The following is a 27611-nucleotide window of genomic DNA, read 5'->3' on the forward strand; positions in this document are numbered from 1 at the left end:
GGTGACCGAAACCTTCCCCCAAAACACAAATACAAGAAGGCAAAGTGGTTGTCTGCAGAGACCTTACAGATAGCTGAGAAAAGAAGAGAGGTGAAAGGCAGAGGAGAAAGGGAAAGCTATACCAAACTGAATGCAGAGTTCCAGAGAATAGCAAGGAGAGATAAGAAATCCTTAGTGAACAATGCAAAGAAAGAGAGGAAAACTGTAGAATAAGAAAGACTAGAGTTCTCTTTTAAAAAACTGGAAATATCAAAGGAGCATTTCATGCAAAGATGGGCATAATAAAGGACAGAAATCATATGCACCTAACAGAAGCAAAAGAGTTTAAGAAGAAGTGGCAAGAATACAGAGAACTATACTAAAAAGGTCTAAATGACCCAGGTAGCCATGATAGTGTGATCACTCATCTAGAACCAGACATCCTGGAGTGTGAAGTCAAGTGGGCCTTAAGAGGAATCACTACAAACAAAGCTAACAGAGGTGATGGAATTCTAACTGGGCTATTTCAAATCCTAAAAGATTATACAGTTACAGTGCTGCACTCAATATGTCAGAAAATTTGTAAAAAATCAGCAGTGGCTACAGGACTAGAAAAGGTCAGCTTTCATTTCAATCCCAAAGAAAGGCAATGCCAAAGAATGTTCAAACTACCGTATAATTGAGCTCATTTCACATGCTAGCAAGGTAATGCTCAAAATCTTTCAAGCTAAGCTTCAACGGTACATGAACCAAGAACTTCCAGATGTACAAGCTGGATTTTAAAAAGGCAGAGGAATCAGAGATCAAATTGCCAACATCTACTGGCTCCCTGGTGGCTCAGATGGTAAAGCATCTGTCTACAGTGCAGGAGACCCGGGTTCAAGCCCTGGGTTGGGAAGATCCCCTGGAGAAGGAAGTGGCAATCCACCCCAGTACTATTGCCTAGAAAATCCCATGGACAGAGGAGCCTGGTAGGCCCCAGTCTATGGGGTCGCCAAGAGTCGGACACGACTGAGCGACTTCACTTTCACTGGCTCCCTGGTTCCCTGGTGGCTCAGACGGTAAAGCGTCTGCCTGCAATGCGGGAGACCCAGGTTCGATTCCTGGGTCGGGAAGATCCCCTGGAGAAGGAAAGGGCAACCTACTCCCGTACTCTTGCCTAGAAAATTCCATGGATGGAAGGAGCCTGGTGGGCTACAGTCCATGGGGTTGCAAAGAGTCAGAAATGACTGAGTGACTTCACTTTCACTGGATCACAGAAAAAGCAAGTAATTCCAGAAAAAACACTTACTTTTGTTTTCTTGACTATGGCAAAGCTTTGACTATGTGGATCACAACAAACTGGAAAATTCTTAAAGAGATGGGAATACCAGACCACCTTACCTGTCTCCTGAGAAACCTGTATGCAGGACAAGAAGCAACAGTTACAACTGGACATGGAACAATGGACTGGTTCAAAGCTGAGAAAGGAGTATGTCAAGGCTGTATACTGTCACCCTGCTTATTTAACTTATGTGCAGAATACATCATATGAAATGCAGACTGGATTAAGCACAAGTTGGAATTAAGACTGCCAGGAGAAATACCAATAACCTCAGATATACAGATGATACCACTCTAATGGCGGAAAGTGAACAGGAACTAAAGAGCCTCTTGATGAGGGTGAAAGACCAAAGTGAAAAGACTCGTGTAAAATCCAACATTCAAAAAATTAAGATCATGGCATCCAGTTCCATCACTTCATGGCAAACAGGTGAGTGAAAAGTGGAAACAAGTGACAGATTTTATATTCTTGGGCTCCAAAATCACTGCAGATGGTGACTGCAGCCATGAAATTAAAACATGTTAGCTCCTTGGAAGAGAAGCTATAATAAATCTAGACAGGGTATTAAAAAGCTGAGACATCACTTTGCCAACAAAGGCCCGTACAATCAGAGCCATGCTTTTCCCAGTAGCCAGGTACAGATTTAAAAGCTGGACCATAATGAAGGCTGAGCACCGAAGAATTGATGCTTTTGAATAGTGGTGCTGAAGAAGACTCGTGAGAGTCCCTTGGACAGCAAAGAGATCAAACCAGTCAATCCTAAAGGAAATCAACCTTGAATATTCATTGGAAGGACTGATGTTGAAGCTCCAATACTTTGGCCACCTGATGCAAAGGGCTGACTCACTAGAAAAGACCCTGATGCTGGGAAAGATTGAGGGCAGGAGAAGGGGCAACAGAGGATGGGACTGTTAGATGGCATCACCAACTCAATGGACATGCATCTGAGCAAACTCCCAGAGATCCTGAAGGAAAGGAAAGCCTGGTGCGGTGCAGTTCATGGGGTCAGAGAGTCAGACAAGACTCAGTGACTAAAAAACAAACAAACAAATAAAAACAACAGCTTACTGACTGAACAACAAGAAGCCACTTACCTTTCTTTCTCTTGCTGATTTCCTTTATCACTTCCATTGTTAATCAATGCAAGTTCATCTAATAATGATGTAGATTCCTTTGTAAACTTCTCAAAAACCTACAGTATAAGATTTTATTAACATATTAAGAATAACCTTAGAAGTTCATATGAACACAAAGATTTCCAACAAAGAGCAACATAATTAGCCAGGCGGGATTCTGGTTCCAGCTCTGGATATCAGAGTTCACAAGTCAATCACTACAGCCCAGCAATGTAAAAGACAAAAACCACCTGCTTTTTACAACTGAGAAACAACACTGCTTTCTAAAACAGTGAATAGTTTTAATGGATAAGGAATTTTTATAATTTAAATACATTAAGAAATTATTTTACTTCTCAATCAGATCAGTTTATATTTATTCCTGTTTCCTTAAGAAACATCTGCACCAACAATCATTTTCACTATATGAACATTATTTAGACCAGTTCTAAGCCTCTAATTTCAGTTAAAAGAATATTTCTTTATGTTATTCTATTAATCATTCTGACTATATGTAATAGTTTAAAAGTTTTATATACAAGCATGTAGCAGAAGAATAAATTAGTTATAATCTTAACATGATTTATTAAAATATTTCTAAAAAGGGATTTGGGCAAGTCTGTTTATAACAAAATAGACACTTATTTGTCTAATATCATTATTCAAAATACGGTGAAAAAAGAACTGGTTATCCATTCTGAAATATCCATTAACTCATTGTTCTCCAAAACATTAGCATATAGTCTAAACTACGTTAACTTAAATCTGTTCTTTTAGTCCCCAGCTGTTCAATTAAACAATAATGCATTCGTGTACAGAATAGCAGATTTCCAAAGTCTGTCCTGAGAAAGAAGATATATTTTCAGAAATAAAAACTTTAACCTTGCTTTTCAACTCAAATTGACGTCTAAATATTTCTCTGAAAATGGTGCATCAACTAGATTATCTCTCATAAAATTATGCTATTATTCAACTCAAAAGATTTACAACTTTAATACTGCTACTAATGACACCAGTAATAGTTAGCACGTGTGAGTCTGTCTCCAGAGTACCTGCTTTCAAGCATAATGCTATCACGTACATGTTATATTTCTTTGGTTTTGTACAATGAAAAACAATCTACATTTTAGTGGATTAAAATGAAATAGCTATCAAAATATGTCTTATTTATATGTAATAACATGTTATCTCATTGTAATATACCAACCAGCCTCTTATTTAACCAATCCATGTGGTCATAGGTGAGACTCCCACCAAAATCTTCTGTTAACTGGCATGGTTCTATATAACGAGTCAATTTATTGGCAGATACTAAAATAACCTATAAAGGTAAAAAAAAAAAAGAAAGAAATAAAAACCACTTAATGAACCACTATTAATGTCAAGAAAAGTGATGCGGTGTTAATATCCAATACTGTTTCCAACATAATTAAATATTATATAAATATTTAATAATATAACAGCATTTAAAAGCAATTCAATAAACTATCAATATCTTTTAAGAAAAGAGCTACCATAATCCATTTCTAAAATCTCATTTTAAAAAAAGAGACTAGCAGCTCAGTTTAAATCTTTTCAAAATCTTATCAATGTGAGTAATTTCTTGGTATAAAAGTCAGTCCCTTTAGCTGTTGTTGTTCAGTCACCAAGCCGTGTCTGACTCTGTGTGACCCCAAGAACTACATCACACCACGTTTCCCTGCCCTCCACTGTCTCCCGGAGCTTGCTCAAACTCATGTCCATCGAGTTGGTGATGCCATCCAACCAGCTCATCCTCTGTCGCCCCTTCTCCTCCTGCCCTCAGTCTTCCCTTATTTGGCACAATATTCAAACAGTGAAAACATATCTCCTGAGAAACTGGTATCATGTAGCCCTTATAACTTAACATTTTAATGATATGTTATTCATTTTTTCAACATTCACTGTTTTGTGCCTGACTCTCTGCGACCCCATGGACTGTAGCCCGCCAGGCTCCTCCGCCCACAGCATTTTCGAGGCAAGAATACTGGAGTGGGTTGCCATTTCCTTCTCCATAGTGGATGCTACATTTATTTATTAGAAGTATTATTTATTAGAAGTGACATGTTCCAGAGCTGGGAATATAAGGATGAATAAGATGCTTCTACAAAGTAAATGAGCTTTTTTTTTTTAATTTATTTTTTTATTGAAGGAAAATTGCTTTATAGAATTTTGTTGCTTTCTGTCAAACCTCAACACGAATCAGCCATAGGTTATTACTTCTATAATATTCCAGAGAGTTTTGCACGTTTTTATAAAAAGAAGTATATTACAAGTTTTCCAGTTTGTTTCTAAAACCTTTACTGAAAATACTCTAAATCTAAATGTTTTCTCTTTGGTCATGGTAGCACAGAGGGCCAAAAGCTTTACCAGGATACCCCAAATGATTTCAAATCCCTTTCCTAGGTTAAACATTATTATACGATAACTGGAAGGATACTAAGCCAGGAGCCAATTATTCCAGGTTTCTGTCCTAGCTCTGCCACAAGTTCACTGACTTGCAGAAGACAACCTATAGGAATTCACTCCAGGCTTATCCATGTGCCAAAGAAGGCAGCTGCGTTAAATTATCTATGATGTCTTTTAAGCTCTAAGAGGTCATAATTCTAATGAGTTGTCATCCTATACATTTAATTTGGGTCATTTTTTCTAATAAATAACCTATCTTGCGCAGTGAAGACAGCAGTTGTCATCTTCTATCCACTCTGGTTCATCTCACTATATACACCTAAATACATTAAGTTCATTTGCAGTTGTAGTTCCTAAATACCTTAAAGTTCATTAGCAACAGATTTCAAGTTTAGTAAGCCAAAGGGAGGGACTTCCTTGGTGGCTGAGTGGTAAAGAATCTGCCTGCTGATGCAGGAGATGCGGGTTTGACCCCTGGGTCAGGAAGATTCCCTGAAGAAGGAAATAGCAACCCACTTCAATATTCTTGCCTGGGAAATCCTCCTGAGAGGAGCGTAGTGGGCTATATAGTCCATGGCGTCTCAAAGAGTAGGACACAACTTAGCAATTATCAACAACAAAAGCCAAAGGGAAAATTCACAGTTATTTTCTGCGAATTTATAAGTTCTGAATATTTCTTTTTTTTCCTAAAAATCAATTTAAATGTAATGAGTACAGATTCACTTTCTTCCATGATGCAAAATATATTTGAGAATATGCTGCTGCTGCTGCTGCTGCTGCTGCCAAGTCGCTTCAGTCGTGTCCAACTCTGTGCGACCCCACAGACGGCAGCCCACCAGGCTCCCCCATCCCTGTGATTCTCCAGGCAAGAACACTGGAGTGGGTTGCCATTTCCTTCTCCATGAGAATATACTACCTCTTACTAAATATAATTTTTTAAATAATTGGCTAAGATTACTGCTATTATAATATTTTTATTTATGCAAAACAAATGTAAACAAAAGAACACGATAATTATGGAAATTTGCATAAAACAAATTTTCTCCATCACTACAAAAAAGTTTATAGTATTCATATTCTTTTAAAATTCACTGCTGGCTGTTCAAAGTGAAAACAGTCAATCTGCTATATAGATATACCAAATTGTATCAACAGCAAAGGCATCTCAAAGCGAAACAAAGTCAAGAAAAAAAACAAAGGTTTAAACAGTCAGGTGATCTGACTCAAAACCACCATCACTTCAAATTAACAGTTTAGAGAACTATCTACCGTGGTGAAATATCTCCATTTCCGCTGCAATAATCTCATTTTTATTGAGATGGCGAGAGTGAGGAGACAGTGCAGAGGAGGCTGGCAAAAAAGCCACAACTGTTTTTATTTTATTGCATAACATATGTTTCAAAGAGCATGAGGGAAACAACATTTTAGGAGAAGTCTGCAACAGTAGGAAAGAATCTTATTGTATGAAAATGGTTGTATCTAAGAATCTTCTTTTCAAGTGAGTCAGGAGTGTCATCCTAAGAAGAAAGGAGAAGCCTTCCTCTCAGCACACAGTTGGTGTTGTTTTCAACTGCCTTTGGAAAATGACACCACTTGCCAGAATGCAACACATAAACTATACAGACAACTGCTTCCAAGAGGACAAATCACCTTTAAACAGACAGCAAACTGAACTCTAAGTGACAGCAACCATCACAGAAGAATGTGACTTCACAAACACAGTAACTTCAAATACACAAGCAAAAATATGATGGTACATTTTTCAGGGCTGAGCATGGGGAAGTGAGGCTTAAGGTCTGAGGTGAAATTAGAATGCTAATTCTAACCCTAACCCTAATTTTAAAAAAGGAAATTATTTAGAGAAAGATCTCTGGACCTTAGTAAATTACAGAAACAGATTAGAAAGTAAATAATCTATATATTAAAAAAAAAAAAAACAACCTAACACATTTCCAAATCAATGTGGTAAAACAAATTTGGATTCCCATGCTAGGTTACTTTCTCTAAGACCATTCATTGCAGCTTCTTACATTTCAAAAATTTATACTAGGAAAATTTCCTATATTCCCTTTCCTTAACAGTTCTTAAAGCAATCACTAATACACCAAACCTGCACACAAGTTAAAATATAAAACAGTGCAAATCAGGGATTCATTTTATCTTATGGGAGATGTTTTATTACCTGGCAAAGAGGAAAATAAAAATAATTAAATAAAAATTTAGTCCTCCAAAGCAATGATCACCAAAATTAAAAAGAAAATTAGAAAATAAGAGTTCAAAACATATTGAGGTCACATGCATTATGTGTGACCCCCTTTTTACCCTAAGATTCAAAATATGAAAACACATAAATAATGACACAACTGCTGAAAATTCTAATACAAAGTACAGAAGACACAAAAAGACAGACTTTCCTAGCAGCTCAGATAGTAAAGAATACACTTGCAATGCAGGAGACGTGGGTTCAGTCTCTGAGTTAGGAAGGAGAATGGAAGGCTACCCACTCCAGTATTCCTGCCTGGATAATCCCATGGACACAGGAGCCTGGCAGGTTTATAGCCCATGGGGTCACAAGAAAGTCAGACACGACTGAGTGATTAACACACAGAAAGATACAAGTGCATAACAGTATTAAAACATTCATTTAGACATACTATTATCAGTTCTTTATTATCTATAAAGTTTATAATCTATTATCTTATTATCTATTAAGTTCTTTATATTATCTATAAAACTTTCATATCTATTGACATTTTCATCTACTCTAAAATGGTTAATTAATAAAAAGTCCCATTTTGCTAGCTCAAAAGCAAATCTTCTTAAAAATCAAACAATGTCTACTTGTGGAGAAGATGGAACCATGAATTTAACATTTCATTTTTCAAAAAATACTTAATACCACTCTTAGAGGAATGGAACATCTCAGAAAATAACCCACTGTATCACTCTAAAGCAGCACTTCCCAGTTACAAAAACCTTGTATCATTATACAGCAATTTTATTGCTTTGTCCAGAATATAATATAGAAATAATATGCAATGAGTTTAAATTTTAAAAAGAAATTCACTAAACTATTACTATTATAAAATACTGCATCAAAGTGAACTTCATAATACTATCTTAACATATACCAAAGTAAAAAGACCAATTTTGACTTATCTACAAATGGAATTCATAATCTTTAATTTTAAAATAGTTATGTAAGACAGAATGAATCGTAAATCATCTTTAAAATTATCTATTTTCATGTTGGATAAAATCACACATAAATTAGGATGAAAAGTGGTATTATGCCAGCACAAACAGAGGGGGGAAATTATTTTTATAACCTGATCTTTGAAATTTTACTTTTATACTAAAAAAAAAATTTAGCTGGTTTACTTTTATACTTTTTTATATTTCCTTTTAAGCAATTATATGAGTACAGGTTTGTCGAAGCTGGTAGACAACTCTTTGTGTAGAAGGTCTTTCAGTCCCCATAATGAAGATCCAAATTTGCTCTAATCACATTATATACTATCCTCTTTTACCATAATTTTTAGAGTACTAAAGACATTATGATAAATAATAATTTTGGTGAAATGAGTACAATTTATTCATCAGGATAATTGCTCTGAGTTAAATTTTTAGGATTATTACCATTCTTATGCTCCTTATTAAGTTGTTATATAACAACTAGCAGTGAATTTTACAGTTTCTGTTATTGACAAGTGTTTCTTTTAAGTAAAACCACCGTATCATTTATAATTTCCAGCTTAGTAATAAATCTTAAATGACTGATAGATTTCCAAATGATTGATAGATTTCCACCTAACTAGTCAATTGATAATATTAGAAAGATTTTAAACTCAGTTAAGCTTAAGTTAACTCAAAATAGCTCAATTTTGAGCATAAGACCTGGAACCTTAAAACTCCTAGAAGAAAATACAGGCTGTAAACTCCCTGACAGAGGTCTTGGCACTGATTTTTTTAAATCTGACACCAAAAGTAAAAGCAATAAAAATAAATAAGCAGGACTGCATCATACTAAAAAGCTTCTGCACAGCAAAAGGAACCATCAACAAAATGAAACGGCAAACAAACTCAATGGAAGACAGTACTTGGAAATCATATATCTGGTAAGGAGCCAATATCCAAAAACGTATAAAGAACTCAGAACTCAACAGCAAAAAACAGACATCCAATTCAAAAACGGGCAGACAGCAAACACGTGCAAATGTGTCCAACATCACTAATTAGTAGAGAGATGCAAACCAGAGCAGTGAGGGATCGCCTCACACCAGTCAGAATGGCCATCATCAGAAACCCTACAAGCAATAAATGCAGGAGAGGAGGTGGAGAAAAGGGACCCCCTCCTACACTGTTGGTGGGAATGTAACTGATATAGCCATTATGGACAACAGTACGGAGATTCCTTAAAAAATGAGGAATAAATCTGCCATATGACCCAGCAACTGCACTAGTGGGCGTATACTCTGAGAAAGCCGTAAACAAAGAAGAGACATGTATTCCCATGTTCACAGCTGCACTGTTTACAGCAGCCAGGACATGGAAGCAACCTAGATGTTCATCAGCTGATGAATGGATAAAGAAGATCTGGTACGTATATACAGTGAAATATTACTCAACCATAGAAAGAACGAATCTGAGTCAATTCTAGTGAGGCGGATGAACCTAGAGCCTGTTATCATAGTGAAGTAGGTCAGAAAGAGAAAAACAAATATACTATACTAACATATATATACCACCTAGAAAAATGATATTCCTGAACCTATTTTCAAGGAAGGAAAGGCGATGCACAGGCAGAGAATGGACTTGTGGACACAGCAGGGGAGGAAGAGAGTGGGACAAATGGAGAAAGTGGCATCAATATACACAGACTATTGGGTGTAAGGTGGACAGCGAGTGAGAAGCTGCTGTGTAGCACAGGGAGCCCAGTCTGAAGCTCTGTGATGACTTGGAGGGAGGGAAGGTGGGAGAGAAGGAGAGGAAATGGAAAGAATGTATGTTTAATTATGGCTGATTTGCATTACTGTATGGCAAAAACCAACCCAACATGAAATTTTTTTAAATCTAAATAAAAACAGCATGGAAGTTTCTCCAAAACCTCTTTACCTTCTGGCTAAGTCAGAAGGAGAAAGATAAATAGCATCTCATATGGGGAATCTAAGTTGGCAAACAAAAACAAGCTCATAAATACAGAGAACTACTAGGTGGGGTGGGGTGTGAAGAAATGTGTTAAGGGGATCAAAAGGTATAAAGAAAACAAAAGCTAATGTATTACTGGGAAAGGTGTACATCAAAGCTGTATATTGTCACTCTGCTTATTTAACACATACGCAGGGTACATCATGCGAAATTCTGGGCTGGATGAAGCTCAAGCTGGAATCAAGATGGCCAGAAGAAATATCAATAACCTCACATATACAGATGACATCATCCTAATGGTAGAAAGCAAAGAAGAACTACAGAGTCTTTGATGAAGGTGAAAGAGAAGAGTGAAAAAGCTGGCTTAGAACTCAACATTCTAAAACCTAAGTTCATGGCATCTAGTCCCATCATTTCAAGGCAAATAAATGGGGAGAAAAATACAAACAGTGACAGACTTTATTTTCTTGGGCTTTAAAATCACTGTGGATGGTGACTGCAGCCATGAAATTAAAAGATGATTGCTCCTTGGAAAAAAAGCTGTGACAAACCTAGACAGGCATTACAAAGCAGAGACATCACTTTGCCAACAAAGGTCCGTATGGTTTTCCAGTAGTCAGGTACAGATGTGAGAGTTGGCCATAGAGAAGGCTGAGTGCCGCAGAATTGATGCTTTCAAACTATGGTGCTGAAGAAGACTCTAGAGAGTCTTGGACAGCAAAAGAGATCAAGCCCGTCATCCTAAAGGAAATTAACCCTGAATATTCACTGGAAGGATGGATGTTAAAGCTGAAGCTCCAATACTCTGGCCCCTTGATGCAAAGAGCTGACTCATTTGAAAAGACCCTGTTGCTGGGAGAGACTGAGGGCAGGAGAAGAAGGGGGTGACAGAGGATGAGATGGTTGGATGGCATCACAAACTCAATGGACATGAGTTTGAACAAACTCAGGGAGATAGCGAAGGACAGGGAAGCCTGGCATGATGCCATTCATGGGGTTGCAAAGAGTCATATACAACTGAGCAACTGGACAGCAGCAACACTTTAAATGAAAAAGAAATTGCTTATATTTTTGAAAAGGGGAAATTTTAAAAAGTGAATTCTTCCTTTAAGCATTTAATAATTTGGAAAATAATATGGGAAAACATTGAAAAAAAAAACCCCACTAGTCTTGGTTAGGAATACAAAGCTTAAAGAGAGATTGATACTAACTCAATGGACATGGGTTTGGGTAGACTCCGGCAGTTCGTGATGGACAGGGGAGGCCTGGCATGCTGCGGTTCATGGGGTTGCAGAGAGTCGGACACGGCTGAGTGACTGAACTAAACTGAACTGATGTCACTAATGTTCAAATTCAAATTTTACAAAATATAATTCTATTAAAAATATACTTCACATATCAGAAACACTATCTAAATCTTAGGGAATGGGCAAAAGATATTCTTGGGCGTTCGTTCACGCAGAGCTAGACTTGTGACTTTAACCGACTTTCTCTTTCAATAGGTACTAATCTCGGTAGGAACAAGGGGTAAATCTTAGATTTTGTTCAAGAGAAATGCAAATGATGTATCATCGGTGGATTTTTAAAAATTTTATTTATGCTAAAATAATTTTATTTATGTGTGCAAGATCTAAAATGAAAATGTGTCTCTGTATGCTTAGTACAATTCATGCGGATACTATATGTTATACACATACTATTTCAATAGCATAAATTTATGTTCAGTAGGGTAACAGAATCTTAAAGTTTAGAATTTATGGATTAGGACATTAGCTAATATTGTGTCTACTTTGGCAATCTTATCTGTCTATGAAAGCCCTAAATTCCTCAAGTGCTCTTTGAACCACACCTCACAGTTACCGATGACTTCATTAGGTAATGAGTTGCAGGATGTGTCTCACTTACGGTTATTTTATAGTCACACGGGTGTCCTGACTTTAGCCTTATGAAAATCACTCTTTAGCATATGCTTTATCTTACCTATTCAGGGATGTGGTGGGGATCATATCCTGATTTTTAACATCCCCTGGAGGAGGAAATGGCAACCCACTACAGTATTCTTACCAAGACAATCCCCATGAACAGAGCAGCCTGGAGGGCTACAGTCTATGGGATTGCAAAGAGGCAGGCATTACTGAGCGGTTGAGTAAGCACAACCAATGTTAATTATCCTCAAATATTCATCGCCATGAATATCTTAGTATGTACAGATATAATTAAAATCTTAAAGAAAAGGGTTATTGGTTATATTTAAAGTAGTTATCACTTTAATAAGCAGAAATTTAAACTTTAGATATATCTCCAGGGAAATCTGACACCTGGTAACAAGTGCAAAGTGAACCAGAGTAAAATGGAAGAACTATAAGATGGAGGGAAAAATACTACCTACGAGAGTTTTTCAAACTTTTGCCAAGTCCTTTCAAAGGAAATAAAAACATAACATTTTTAAAATAGTAATGTCCTACATAAATATTTTTTCCTTTATTTTACATATGTTAGAGAGAGGTTAAGACAAGACAAATGAAACAACTAAACCACAATATTTTGCTAACTAGTACATACCACTGTTCAACAAGTTTGAGGAAAAAGGTATTTATCATATAGTTTTTAATCAAAGATTTATGAAGGTTTACTGGAATCTAATTTACAGAAAGACCCAAAACTTATTTCTCCTTTACTCCCACTCTTCCATCTATAACTAAAATACTTATCCTTCCCTAATAAAAAATTCTCAAAGAATCTAACACTGAAACTTTCACTCTGTAGGCACTCAGATGCTGTTACTTTTTAAATTTGATTCATGCTAAAAATGTGTGTGCAAGATCTAAAATCAAAGTGTGTCTCTGAGTGTTTAATACAGATTCACGTGTATGTTATCTGTTATACTATTTCAATGTGTGTATTTGGTTGTATCTGTTGGCTGGGGAATATTTTTCTCACTGAAGAAAATAATTTTCTGCAAAAACTAGAAAGAAGTCAGAAGTGATGGTACCACAGGTATTCTTGACAGAAACATGAAGGAAGTCTGGTCCGGGATCCTAACACTGGTATGGCCTCAAAAAGAAAAAAGGATCAGATGACGTAATAGAAGAAATAAGACAAGAAGACAACTTAGAACTGTGGTTAACATTACTGGTGGTTAACATTACTGCTCTTACTGGTTAACATTACCAGTAAAATTTAAAAAAAAATTTTTACCTTCATGAATGACAATAAAGAATGAGAAAATAAGATCCTTTTGATTATTAGTTTCTCAATTTAAGATTAATGCCAGCACTACTTCAATTCTACCTTGTCATTAGACTATATAGATACTATCAACTAACCAGCAAAAGGTACCAAAGCACCAGGTATAATGCTACTGAAGGTCAGAAAGCCCTGGAATATCTGAGTTGCTAACAAGGAAAATGAACAGGTAGGTATCTATTTCAGAGACAGGAAGAATATGTAAAGAAATATTTAGATGACCAATGAGATGTCCTGAGATGAGGAATATTCAATGGCTGATGAAAAACACTAGGAAATTGGACAAGAGGAAGGTCATCCAGAGGGGGGAAAAAAAAATAGAAAGGATAATAGGCAGGAAAATATGAAATCACGGTAACAAGCCGTCATTAAAACGACAACTGGATATTTATTTGATGAATACTGTGGACAGCTGGTAATAAATTTTTGTGATGAATAATTCAATAAGGTAAAACATAAACTTTTGCTTATAGGAATATCAGTACTCATAACAGTTATTCTTTTAAAAATATTTAGAATATATACAAAAACATAAGCTCAATTATGACAACTCAAATGATCCAAAATAACATCAAGGAAAGTAACTGTTAATCAAACAAACATCTATAATGATATGTAGTTCTAAGTATCATTTAATGACTGGTTTTGAATTGCCCCTTAGAGCAGATTATGTTTGGTGGTATATTAGCCAGCATTTGAAATTACTCTCATCTCATTAAGACATCAGGCTTTTAAATAAGTGTCTAGTGCTTATTTACTTATCTAGCTAGAAAAATAGCTGGATCTCTTCAATATGTGAAAGAAATATACTGATACAATAAGCTGTAAAACCATAGTTTTAAAACTAAGTTAAAACTAAACTATCTACGATATCAGTTCAAGGCAGATAGGAATTCTCTGTCTTCCATTTTACCCTCTAAGATGCAAGGTATTTAGCCATTACAAATTCATATAGCATGAAACCCAACTAGGCATACCATTTCTGAGCAGATGCCTCACTTAAGCAGGATGTGACAAGCTCCTCACGAAAGGGATCTCTGCTCTTACTTGGTGTTCACAGTGTTAGCGTCTAAACTACTGGCCTCTGTCCACTCTGCATTCCATCAGAGCAACACTGCCTGCATGGCCCTGGCATATAAGGCAGCCCTCCCCGCCTGGATGAAATACTCGCTCACCAGGGCTCCACGCAGGCCTCTTGCGTCCAGCGTTTACTGCCTTCCCTCAGTCCGCTTCTGACTCTCCTCCATGGGACGCAGTTTTCCATCTGGCAATTAGGCTAACACCTTTCCTATCCAACAGCCAGGGCTGCCTTCCCTTGCACTGCTGGCGAACAGCTTCTAGTAAGTCTACATCACGGTCAAATCAGCCCACGACAGAAGTTTGCCAGATGACACTGGCAAACAAAACATCTGTCTTCTGCTTAGGATATGTAGAAAGATGGAAAGAACATTGCTCCAATCCTTACAAGAACAACAAAGTAATGCAAATTAGTCTGAAACATGAAATTTTTTTAACACATCACAGAGTTAAGTCCACAGGAAAACCAGTAAAGACCCTCCTTCAAGGACAAATGGAGCTGGAACACTTGCTTACCTGGGGAAAATACCAGGTATGATACAAGTCAGATTAAGAATCCAGCCAAATTTTCCAATGAATTGCTAAAGGCCAAATGTGGTTTGTTATAAAGGTACTGAACCTGTTGGAAACAAAGATACAAGAAGAATTCAAAAGTACCTGCAGATTCTTCTCCACAGACCTCTCAGAGACTCATGAGAAAGATTGTGGATAGGGAGGTAAGAAATCACAAAAAAGACCTAGGGTAAGGGGACAGCAACCACCAAGGGAAAGGCAGGAAGCTGAAGCACAGCCCAGATTCCTCAACTCTGTCATCCCTAAGGGACAAGAACTTTCAGGCGCTGAGGGAAGCCAGTGAGACAGGATGACCTGTGCTGTTTTGTTTTTTAATCACTCGATTGTGTCAGATTCTCTGCAACCCCACAGACAATAGCCCGCCAGGCTCCTCTGTCCATGGGATTTCCCAGGCAAGAATACCGGAGTGGATTGCCATTTCCTTCTTCAGGGGACCTTTCTGATCCAGGGATCAAACCCACCTCTCCTTCTTGGCAGGTGGATTCTTTAGCACTGAACCACCTGGGAAGCCCTTTGAACGCAAAACCCCACTGCAGCTGGAGGAAGGGGAAAGAAAGGCCCTCTATCCTAGTAGAGGCAGGGATATATTATGAACCCAGACTGCTAGTCTTCCTAAAGCTGGGAAAGCGGGTCCTAGACCCTCTAGACCCTGGGTCCCAAAGCATTCCTAGGACCGAAGCTGAATCAGAACAAGAAAAAAATGAACCACTGACAAACACTGAGTAACAAGTAACAGTAGTCTAGTGCTGAGCGGCGTGCAAAGAGAAACCTTTTCTGAGACACACAGGCACAAAAGAAAGATCTACAGCTGAGGGTGAAACAAACACCCACTCTGGAGGAGTCTGAAGCCTGTCATGCCCCGAGGAAAAGGAGAGCAACAGCCAGAGCCAGTTCAACTCCTGTCTAGACTAAATCAAGCCCGTCCCTGTCCCACCAAGAGCCCAGCAAAAACAAGAGGGGCTCCCGTACAGGCACAAATACAGTTTATCTCAGTCTTTACTGTCCTAACAAGATGTCCAACATGCAACATACAAAAAGCAAGAGTGGAAACAACATACTGCCAAGACCAAAAACCAAACAATATAACTGGAGTAAGAGAGACCCAGATACTGAAACTACTGGCTAAGGAACTAAGATAACTATTATTTATGCCTGAAGTTCTCATGGAAGATCTGGAAGACAACAGGCAAAACACACAAGGATTACAGCAAAGAGACAGAAACCATCAGAAAGAATCCAGAAGAAATGCTACAAACCAAAAACATGATAAAAAGAGATAAAGTCCATCTACAAATGGCTCATCAACAGACTCAACACAGCTAAGGAAGCAGGCAGTGAACTTGAAAACAGATCAACAGGAAAATATCCAAACTGAAACACAAAAAGAAAAAAATAAAATAGAACACCAACCTAGAACGGTGAGAAAATTTCACATCGTCTAACATACATGCAATAGGAGGTCTAGAAAGAGTAGAAAAATAAAATGAGGTGAAGGAAATATTTGAAAAGAAAATGTCTTAAGAATTTTCCAAAACTGATGACAGAAGTCAAATCAGAGGTCCAAGAAGTGAAGCAAACAACTAATAAAATTAACACCAAATAAAACTGCTAAAAATTAAAAATGAAGCAAAAATTTTAAAGGTGGCTAAGGAGATTTAAAAAAGATATATAACCTATAGAAGACCAAAGATACAAGTGAAAGCAGAGTTCTCAGACACCAAGGAGGTGAGAAGGCAATGATACAGATATGATTTAGAAGGTGTGATACAGTTAACATGCTAAAAGAAAAAAAAGTCAAATAATGGGAAAAAAAAAAAAAACGATACCAACTGAAAATAATTTTCAGACCTGAAACAGAAACATTTTTTTCAGGCAAACAAAATCTAAGAAAATTCAAAGCCAACAGACCTGCAATGCTAGATATGTTTAAAGGAAGTTCTTTAGGCAGAAGGACTATACCAGCCAAAAAGCTGAAATGAGTAATACTGGAAATATCATAAGTGAAGACATATGAAATTAATTTTTATTTTAATTTCTATACAGATATTACAGCAAAAATAGTAGCAGTATATTCTGTGCTTCCAGTATAGTGAAAGTAAAATGCATGAAAACAATGGAGGAAAGTATTAGAGACATACTGTACTAAGGGGTACCAGTGTTAAATGGTGTATTATTTGAAGATAAGACTCCATTAATTAAAGATGTATATGATAAACCCAGGGCAACCACTGGAAAAATTAAGAGATATAAATTACCAGTCAATAATGAAGACAGTCATAAGGGATTTGATTTAGGTCATACCTGAATGGTCTAGTGGCTTTCCCTACTTTCTTCAATTTAAATCTGAATTTGGCAATAAGGAGCTCATGATCTGAGCCACAGTCAGCTCCCAGTCTTGTTTTTGCTGACTGTATAGAGCTTCTTCATCTTTGGCCGCAAAGAATATAATCAATCTGATTTCTGTGTTGACCATCTTGTGATGTCCATGTGTAGAGTCTTCTCTTGTGTTGTTGGAAGAGGGTGTTTGCTATGACCAGTGCGTTCTCTTGGCAAAATTCTATTAGCCTTTGCCCTGCATCTATTTCTGCCTTATTGACTATGCCAAAGCCTTTGACTGTGTGGACCACAATAAACCGTGGAAATTCTGAAAGAGATGGGAATACCAGACCACCTGACCTGCCTCTTGAGAAACCTATATGCAGGTCAGGAAGCAACAGTTAGAACTGGACATGGAACAACAGACTGGTTCCAAATAGGAAAAGGAGTACGTCAAGGCTGTGTATTGTCACCTGGCTTATTTAACTTCTATGCAGAGTACATCATGGGAAATCCTGGGCTGGAAGAAGCACAAGCTGGAATCAAGATTGCCAGGAGAAATATCAGTAACCTCAGATATGCAGATAGCACCACCCTTATGGCAGAAAGTGAAGAGGAACTAAAAAGCCTCTTGATGAAAAGTGAAAGAGGAGAGTGAAAAAGTTGGCTTAAAGCTCAACATTCAGAAAACAAAGATCATGTTATCTGGTTCCATCACTTCATGGGAAATAGATTGGGAAACAGTGGAAACAGTGTCAGACTTTATTTTGGGGGGCTCCAAAATCACTGCAGATGGTGACTGCAGCCATGAAATTAAAAGACGCTTACTCCTTGGAAGGAAAGTTATGACCAACCTAGGTAGCATATTCAAAAGCAGAGATATTACTTTGCCAGCAAAGGTCCGTCTAGTCAAAGCTATGGTTTTTCCTGTGGTCATGTATGGATGTTGGACTGTGTAGAAGGCTGAGCGCCAGAGAATTGATGCTTTTGAATTGTGGTATTGGAGAAGACTCTTGAGAGTCCCTAGGACTGCAAGGAGATCCAACCAGTCCATTCTAAAGACAGTCCTGGGTGTTCTTTGGAAGGAATGATGCTAAAGCTGAAACTCCAGTACTTTGGCCACCTCATGCGAAGAGTTGACTCATTGGAAAAGACTCATGCTGGGAGGGATTGGGGACAGGAGGAGAAGGGGATGACTGAGGATGAGATGGCTGGATGGCATCACTGACGTGATGGACGTGAGTCTGAGTGAACTCTGGGAGATGGTGATGGACAGAGAGGCCTGGCATGCTGCGTGCGATTCATGGGGTAACAGAGAGTCGGACACGACTGAGTGACTGAACTGAACTGAACTAAATGAAGATAAAATGCAATTATAAAAATAATTCAAAAGCAGGCAGAAAAAGAAAAACTACATAAAATCTAGCAAGATAGAAGATTTTAATCCAAACATACTAACGATTAATTAAATATAATTGGTCTTACAAATCACTAAAAAGACAGAGACTGTCAGATTGGATATGAAAATAAGACCCAACTATACTAAATCTATTAAAAAAAAAAAACCCACTGTAAATGTAAAAGAAGCTGGGACAGCTACAGTAGTATCAGACAACATGTACCTCAGAACCAGATGTATCATCATGGATTAAAAAAAGGACATTTAATAATGAAATCTTAAGTAAGAACTGAGTAAGAACTCTAAAATACATTAAGCAAAAACCAATAGAAATGACAGGACAAAAAAACACACAATTATAGCTGAAAGAGCATAATATTCCTCTTTCAGTAACTGGTAGAATAAGCAGACAGAACACTACAAAGCCCATGAACACCACCATGAACAACCTTGATGGCTGCAGATCACGCCACCCCCGAAGCAGAATACACACGCGCAGTACATGGAGAATACACGCGCGTGAGGAAGTCAGCAAGTAGAGCATCTACTGGCTCAAAAACCAAATCTTAACAAACATAAAATAACTGAAGTCATTAAATATATACTGTCAGACAATAATTCACACAAGTATTAACTCAAAATAGATCACCGATCTAAATATAAAACCTAAAATTACACAACATCTAAAACAAAACATGAAATCTTCGTGACCTTGGCTGAGGCAAAGACATCTCAGCTATGACACCAAAAGCCTGATTCATAAAAGAAAAAATTTAAAATCCAGATTTCATCAGAATTAAAAATCTTCTCTAAAAACGCTGTTGAGAATGAGAAGGCAAACAACAAATTGAGATGCAGGTTTTGCATATGGCATATCTGACAAAGGACTTCTATCCAAAACACATGCATAATTCTCAAAAACCTTAATTACTTTTTAAAAAATGAGTAGAGTTGAACAGACATCATGAAAGAAAGTATATGGATGGCTAACGAATACTTGAAAATATACTAACATCATTAACCACTGGGGAAACACAAAGTAAAACAATACTGATAAACATCTACACACCTACTAGGGTAACTATAATTTTGAAACAAAATCTGATAATACTAAGTGCCGCCAAGATGCAACTGGAACTTCACACAATTTATGGGAATGCAAGGTGATACAGCCACCTTGAAACTGTTGGTTTGGAAGTTTCTTACAAAGTAAATAAACATACACTTACCATACGACCCAATAATCCCACTCCTAGATATTTTATCTCTTAAAAAAAATTTCACGCAAAATCTATACACGAATATTTACAGTGACTACTTGTAATTACCAAAACCTGAAAACAATCCCAAATGTCCTTCAATCAGGGAATGAATAAACAGACTGTGGTCCATCTAAATAGTGGATTACTACCTGCCAATAAGAAAGGAACCACCAGAACACCCAACAACACAGATGAATCCCAAATGCAAATATGTATATGAAAGAAGTAAACGTAAAATGCTACATACTTTCTCATTTTACTTATATGGGATTCTGAAAAAGGCAAAAAACACACAACATAAAACAGATCGGTGGTTGTCAGGCCTAAAGATGGAAGAAGGAGCTGACTAAAGAACATGATAGAATTTTTGGAGTGACGTAATATTCCCTGGATTTCTTCACTGTGGTGATTACAGACCAGTCTGCGTTTATCAGAACTCTCAGAACTGTACACTAAAATAGATGAATATTATACTTAACTTCAAAGTGCAGGAAAAATGTTACACATTTTTAAGATATTTCATGCAAAAAATACATTGATTTTTCATTGCCCAACTCTTGGAAACATTCCAAGGCTCTAGGTTTTACAGGGCTGGGTTAGGCGCTGGCACCCTTCAGTGCTTCCACACTCTAGCTAACGTAAAGGTTAACATCTATGGACTCTCCAACTAGGAAGCTGGGATTAATAGGCTGTGGAAGGAAATGTGAGAGAATTGTTTAAATTTGCATTCTACCTTGAGACTTCTTTCTGACCCACAATAATAATATGTAAGCCTCCCCTCAATGTCCACAGGAGACTGGTTCTAGGACACTCCACTGACACCAAAATCCACGGTGCTCAAGTCCCTTACACAAAATGGCAAAGTACAATGAATGGCCCTCTCTATCTGTGCACGTTAAACCTGCAAATACGGAGGGTTAACATGTACTTATTGAAAAACTCCACTTGTAAACAGACCTGTGCAGTTCAAACCCATGTTGTTCAAAGGTCAACTGAAGTTTCACACAAGAAAAGTAAGAGGGAGAGCATACTGTAAACAGGGAAGGATGAATAACTTTTTATATATCAAAACCAAACCAGATACTAAGAAATAATTATGACATCATACCAAATAGACTCTGACTTTAATTTCTAAATGTCTAGGATTTCCTGCTGCTGCTGCTAAGTCGCGTCAGTCGTGTCCAACTCTGCGACCCCACAGATGGCAGCCCACCAGGCTCCCCTGTCCCTGGGATTCTCCAGGCAAGAACACTGGAGTGGGGTTGCCATTTCCTTCTCCAATGCATGAAAGTGAAAAGTGAAAGTGAAGTCGCTCAGTCGTGTCCGACTCTTAGCGACCCCATGGACTGCAGCCCACCAGGCTCCTCCGTCCATGGGATTTTCCAGGCAAGAGCACTGGAGTGGGGTACCACTGCCTTCTCCCTAGGATTCCTAGTATTAGCTAAATGCCTTCTTGGTAATGTTATATATATATATATATATTTTTTTTTTTTGCCATGTTGCACAGCCCATGGTATCTCAGTTCCCCAACCAGGGATCAAAAAGCACAAAGTCTTAACCACTGGAACAACAGGAAAGTCCCCAAAAATGTTTTTAATGGAAAGGTTCTACTTATTCAAAAGAATTCACAAAGATTAATAAAAATGAAAACAAGAAAGCATCTGTGGCCTTGACAAAGAGTAATTCATTCAACAAGAATGCTGACTAAATATTAATCATTACTTAGGCTGAGCATTGTGTAAGCACTGCATAGTATCCAATGCTGAACAAACAGAATAATACCAGCAAAATGCTGTTTTTAAAGATACAGCACACTTCTGCTTTTTCATAGAGTATATTTACCTCAAAGCCAAGTCTATCCTTTTCTTTCCAAAAACAAAAATGTGTTACTTTCTTATCCCAGAATTCATCTGGCTTCACTACACAAACAAGGGACACTTCAGCTGGAACAACATTCTATAAAATACAAAAAAAAAAAGAAAAAATTATACATGTAAAGTTAGTAATTTACTGAAGTTGTAAATTATTAGGTATTCATGATTGAGCAGAGTAAGAGACCTCTGGAAAATAATTGAAGTGATAAAACACAAGAAACGCTGCAAACTGCAAAACATACAAGGCAATAAAGAAATATTTGAAAGACAAGCTGATTCAGAAAATAATGTTTAAAGACAGCACATGTGAATTATTTTTGTGTTTTACTGAATCTCTAATAGGAATATATTTAAACTGCAAGATAATTTTTAGTTCAGAAATTATTAAATTTGGCTTTTCTATGATATGAAAAAAATTTTGTCTAACACAATCATCTTTGAGAATTTCTCCCAATAATGTAAATCAATTTTCTAACAAAATAAGCTTCTTATTCCATTATATAAAGAAGCCAAGATTCTACATGATTATTAACTTGAAGAAGACGACAAAGCTAAACCTCCACAAATACAATTTCACATTTGCTAGATACGGTTATTCACATCATCACCTAAAGAATGGAAATTAACATTTACTGAGCTAATATATATTCCATATGTATCTTATCAGTAAGTCCCATAGAGTCTATTTTTAAAATATATCTTAATTAAACCTACCCGTTTCTACCACCTACATTGCTGATATCGCCAAATAAGTCAGCTTTTTGAAACCCTCTTAGCAGGCCTCCCAGTTTTGCATTTTTTCATACTCAGAATAAAAAACCCCTAGCAAAGCCAGGAAGCCTGCCCAGCTCAAGGCCCCATGACCTCAGACCTCATCACACGCCTCTCCCCTCTTAGCTCACTCCTCTACCACAGCCACGCTGGCCTTCTTGCTGCGCCTGGAAAGTGACAGGTCTGTTCCCAGCTCAAGACTACGCCCTTGATGTTTCCTCTGCCTGGAATGTTCTTTGCCCTATACCTAGGAGCACTTTCTCAGTTTATTTAGGATTCTACTCAAATAGTCCCTCCTCTTTAGAGAGACTTTCTCTGACCATCCTATGTAAAGCAGCAACATTTGACTCAGACCCCTTTCATCAATTTACTTTTCTAAATAGCATTTATCAGTATATGATGTTACATTACTTAGTAATGTAACTAACTGCTTATAGCCTGACTCCTCAGACAGAACCTAGGCTTCCCAATGGCAGGTACCTCATCTATCACGGCATTCCTGTATCTCCAGGGCCTATGACAGTGCCTGGCACACAGAAGATACTCCATGAATCTCTGCTGCATAAATGAATGCACATGAACAAGTGGATCTCATCCTTCCAAGTCTACAGAAGCATAAACTGAGCTTGAGAGAACTAAAGTAACTTGTCTAAAGGAACAGAGTTTGAAGGAACAGTACTAGAACAAAAACCATGTCGGTCTGACTTTCAAGTTTTACCATAACATTCCAAACATTCTAGACCAGGGGTCAGTAAATTCTTTCTCTAGGTCCAGATAAAAAATATTTTAGGTTTTAAAGCCTATACAGTCTCTGTTGCAACTATTTTTATTCTGTCCACATAGTGTGAAAGCCGCCATGAACAATATGTAAACAAAACTCTGTTTACAAACTCTAGGGGTCAACCACTGTTCTAGACCATAAACAGCACTACTGAATAATAATAATGCTATATGATAATAAGTATTATTATTATTGATCAGGGGAAAATAGAAAGCCTTTCAATTTAAATATCCCACTGGACATGTCACAAATCTAGTGCCCCCTGCAATGACTGGGTTATGAATAAAGTTAAAAAAGAAAACTCAGTGCTATCAAAACTTTATCAGAAGGGGTGGGAAATTTAGAGTAGAATGAGGTTTATTTACATAATGATTATGGGAATCAAATATTCAAAATCACTGAGTATTAAAGCTGTTAGGAACAAAAGAAAACAAGCCAGTCATGTATAGGCAGAGCTAGCACTTAAACTCTGGGCTCCCAAACAGCTGGTTCCAGCACCTTCTGAAATAAAAGCTACATAACTAACTCTGTATGCAGAAACTATTTGAGGAGGAGTGAACAACACGCCATTGCAATTTCTGAAAATATAACTATTAACAAAATCCAAAAGTTGTTAAAACACCTATCAGAATAGAAATCAAACACACACACACACACAAAAAAAACAAGAGGGGATTTAATCATCCATTGATTGTTCTTCAAAACTGCCACTGATCCCGAACAGCTCACTGGTGACACAGTTGAATGGAAGAACACAAGGCTGTAATTAACGGGTTTCTAACAATTTGTACAAAGAAGAGTTTATCTTCAGGGTTTAGAATATAAAGGCGCTGGGAATATATTTAACAGAAAGAGTTATTAATGGGACACCAATCTGTGTTCCCTTAAAAACTGATCCACTGGAGCCAAAGGAGGGAGTCTAATGATGAAGGTTTAGGCCAACCAATCAAGAATAAGGTACTGGGCAGAAAATTTGGGAACCATCTCAGATACATCCCATTGCTAAACATACACTTTTAAAGGGGCTTAGGCTGTTCCAGGTTCCAACTGTGATTTTCTCCCATGTTCACCACAAGAACATAGGTTGTTATTTAAAATCCTTGAAGACTTTTGAGGATAACAGCACTTGTTTCCCAAGCTTGTGAGGATGAAATTAAATGAGATCATTTATGTAACAAGCTTAGAACATAGCACCCGAACCATACTAAGCATTAAAACTAAAATGATGGTACCCATTCCTTGGGATTCTTTTTCTGATTATCTTAAACAAAAAATAACCCATTAATCATTCTCCCTCGTTGTCATTTAAAATTTTAAATTATATGCCTTTCCACAGAACCCTAAAGTACCTACTAATCATTTTCCAGGTCATTTGAAATTCTTGATCTTTCTTTCAATATCACTGATACTTAATCGAATGTTCACCTTCCCCAAACTAGCCTGCCATCAGCTCCTTTTACTGTATTCACTTAATTTTTGAGCTATCATTAAATCAGCCAGGAACGCCCTTTCCACTTTCTTTATTTTAGATTCAATGATCTCTTTAACTCACTTAACCTTAACTTTCTACACAAGCCCTTCTAAGGAAACCCAGGTACATGAGGGCAATCTGTCCCCTTTCACTCACTCAGTTGCTGTATTTTTCTCAATATCCTCAATACTCTCATAATAAATCAGCAAGTATCTACTAGGTACCTACTACATGCAAGGGAATACAGAAACATTCTGTGAGGAACACAAGGAAATATAAGCAAAAGACTATGACCCACCCAGACCAGGGATTCTGTAGCCATAGCTGTTTATGAAATGCTTGTCTGTGAGCTGCTAAAGTCCCCAAGGACACAGCTAAAGTTGAGTACATTTCTTCTAGATTAGAAACAGATATGACTATCACAAATCCGGATAATTTTTGGAGGAAAGAGGGAAACAGAAGGGAGAAACCTATCAGAATTCTCAGCTTAGACTTACCCAGTCCTATTCCCTCCTGGAGGTGGGATGATGCAAATACTACAGCGTGCCAGAGTGCCAGGATGAGTCTGGTAACCTCTGCCCTCACATTTTGAGACTCACTGGCTTTAATGCTTAAATTACTTAAACATGACATGTTATTTTTGGTAATTTACATACCTTTAGAATAGGGCCGAAATTTATTTTACTACTCAAGCAAAACCTATAAAGATCAAATCTGAACAATTCAACACTCATCTGTGCATTTCAGAACTCGGTCACTGCTTAGAAGCCTGGGCACAGTCCAATAAATGAAATGCATTTGCCACTATCATCTAATCTGTTGCTGTAAAATAAAACCGCTTCCTGATAGCCAAAAATAAAATTACCTGTAGCATTAAGACTACTGTTTTCACCACATTCCACTGGGATTTTCTGCCATCCACAATCACGGTAAATCCTCTAGCCTTACACTTCTCACTGAAACAAAACAAAATTACAGAGTATATTAAAATAAGCTTCCTATTTTATTCTTCAAAACCCTAAATAAAGCTTACAGCTGAATCATATATGGCACAGCATTAATGTCACTTGATTTGGTTTGCACTATCAACCGAATTCTTCAGGATGTCCTTTCAGTTTTCTCAAGCAATTTACTTTTCTCACTTCAGGAAACATCGACAATTTATATGCTAATTTGGTGAGAAAATTACTCTAAAAGCATGTAAATTCAACATCTTAATATGAGAAAAAAATTAAACCAACATTCAAATAGCCTCACTGGCCCCTCAACCTCCTCATCTGTAAAATGGGATCACAGTGATAGGTAACTCATGACTGCCAAGTGTGGATGTACTTCTTATCTCTCCTTCCTGCCAAGAGTATAAGGTTGTGAAGTGATATTTCAAAATCAGGTGGAAAACAAAGTAAGCTATTATTAAACCTTTAAAAAACAGAAACATTACTTTGCCGACAAAGGTCCGTCTAGTCAAAGCTATGCTTTTTCCAGGAGTCATGTGTGGATGTGAGAGTTGGACCATAAGGAAAGCTGAGTGCCAAAGAATTGATGCTTTTAAACTGGTTTTGGAGAAGACTCTTGAGAGTCCCTCGGACTGCAAGGAGCTACAACCAGTCAATCCTAAAGGAAATCAACACCGAATATTCATTGAAAGGACTGATGCTAAAGCTCCAATACTTTGGCCACCTGATGAGAAGAACTGACTCACTGGAAAAGACCTGATGCTGAGAAAGATTGAGGAGGAGAAGGGGCTGACAGAGGACGAGATGACTGGATGGCATCACCGACTCAATGGACGCAAGTTTGAGCAAGCTCCAGGAATTGCTGAAGGACAAGGAAGCCTGGCGTGCTGCAGTCCATGGAGCTGCAAAGAGTCGGACACGACTGAGCTACTGAACTGAACTGATTATTAAACCATTGGAAATGAGGTTCTTGTGTCTTTGGGAGAAACTTAAAGAGGTGAAAATTTGGTGTATATAATAATTCAAGGCTCGAATACACCATATCGGACCCACCTCTGTTCTCACTTTTGCCTCTTAGTCACTGACCAGAAAATCCTGAGTGGTGGAAAATATGTTATTGCTTATATATCATATTCAATTATTCAAGTACCAACTAAACACCTCCCAGAAGCCTGCCCTAATAAAATGCAACAACTACATGGAAAAACTCTATCATAAGTGGAAAACTACATAGCTTTATTATTATTACTATTTGTATTACTATAAAATCAACTTAATGCAAGGATCTCAACTGCCCTCCCTCTAATATAGTGGAAGAAACTGCAGATGTGCCTAGCAGAGCAAGGATTTGGTAGTAAAAATTCTCCCCAAAGTTATTCCAATTGCCTACATTATAGGAAAGGTTAATAGGAGACCTCTCCTGAGATTGAAATCCAACAGTCTATGGAATTTTACTAATTCTCCTTACTTTCTCCAAGCACTCATACTAACCTCTAGAGGATTACTGGAGAAGTGACATCCAATTCTACTGAGAAACAGTAAGGCAACAAGAATGAGGACAATATTGCTAAAGACCTGGAAGAATAGGTGCTTCAGTAAGTGGGGACAGAAGCTGAGCTTTAAAGAGAAGAGAGAGGCACCTCAAGAGGTGAGGCAAATGGAAGCACATGTCCATACAGAACACTTGCCCTCAGATGTTCCCACAGTACAATTCATAAGAGCCAAAATCCGAAACAACTCAAATCTTCAAAAACTGATGAATGCAATGGTAAACCATTCAACAGAGTATTATTCAAATCATAAAAAGAAATGAAGTGCTGATATGTACTACAACATGGATAAACCTTGAAAACATGCTAAGTGAAAAGAAAGCCAGGTCAAAAGTCCATGTA

General features: G+C 37.5%; 1 protein-coding gene across 2 annotated transcripts in view; it reads right to left on the reverse strand.

Moving 5' to 3' along the window:
- The window catches only part of SESTD1 (SEC14 and spectrin domain containing 1), a 139860-nt gene that overhangs the window by 47473 nt on the left and 64776 nt on the right, over positions 1–27611 (reverse strand). For both annotated transcript variants that reach the window (XM_018065247.1, XM_018065252.1), the window contains exons 4-7: positions 25629–25719; positions 21709–21822; positions 3626–3739; positions 2398–2495 (exon numbers count right to left, since the gene is read on the reverse strand). In XM_018065247.1, the coding sequence (XP_017920736.1) occupies positions 2398–2495; positions 3626–3739; positions 21709–21822; positions 25629–25719 (417 nt within the window). The remainder of the gene's footprint in view (positions 1–2397; positions 2496–3625; positions 3740–21708; positions 21823–25628; positions 25720–27611) is intronic.

The sequence above is a fragment of the Capra hircus genome, chromosome 2 (genome assembly GCF_001704415.2).
Source record: "Capra hircus breed San Clemente chromosome 2, ASM170441v1, whole genome shotgun sequence".
NCBI classification, from domain to species: Eukaryota; Metazoa; Chordata; class Mammalia; order Artiodactyla; family Bovidae; genus Capra; species Capra hircus.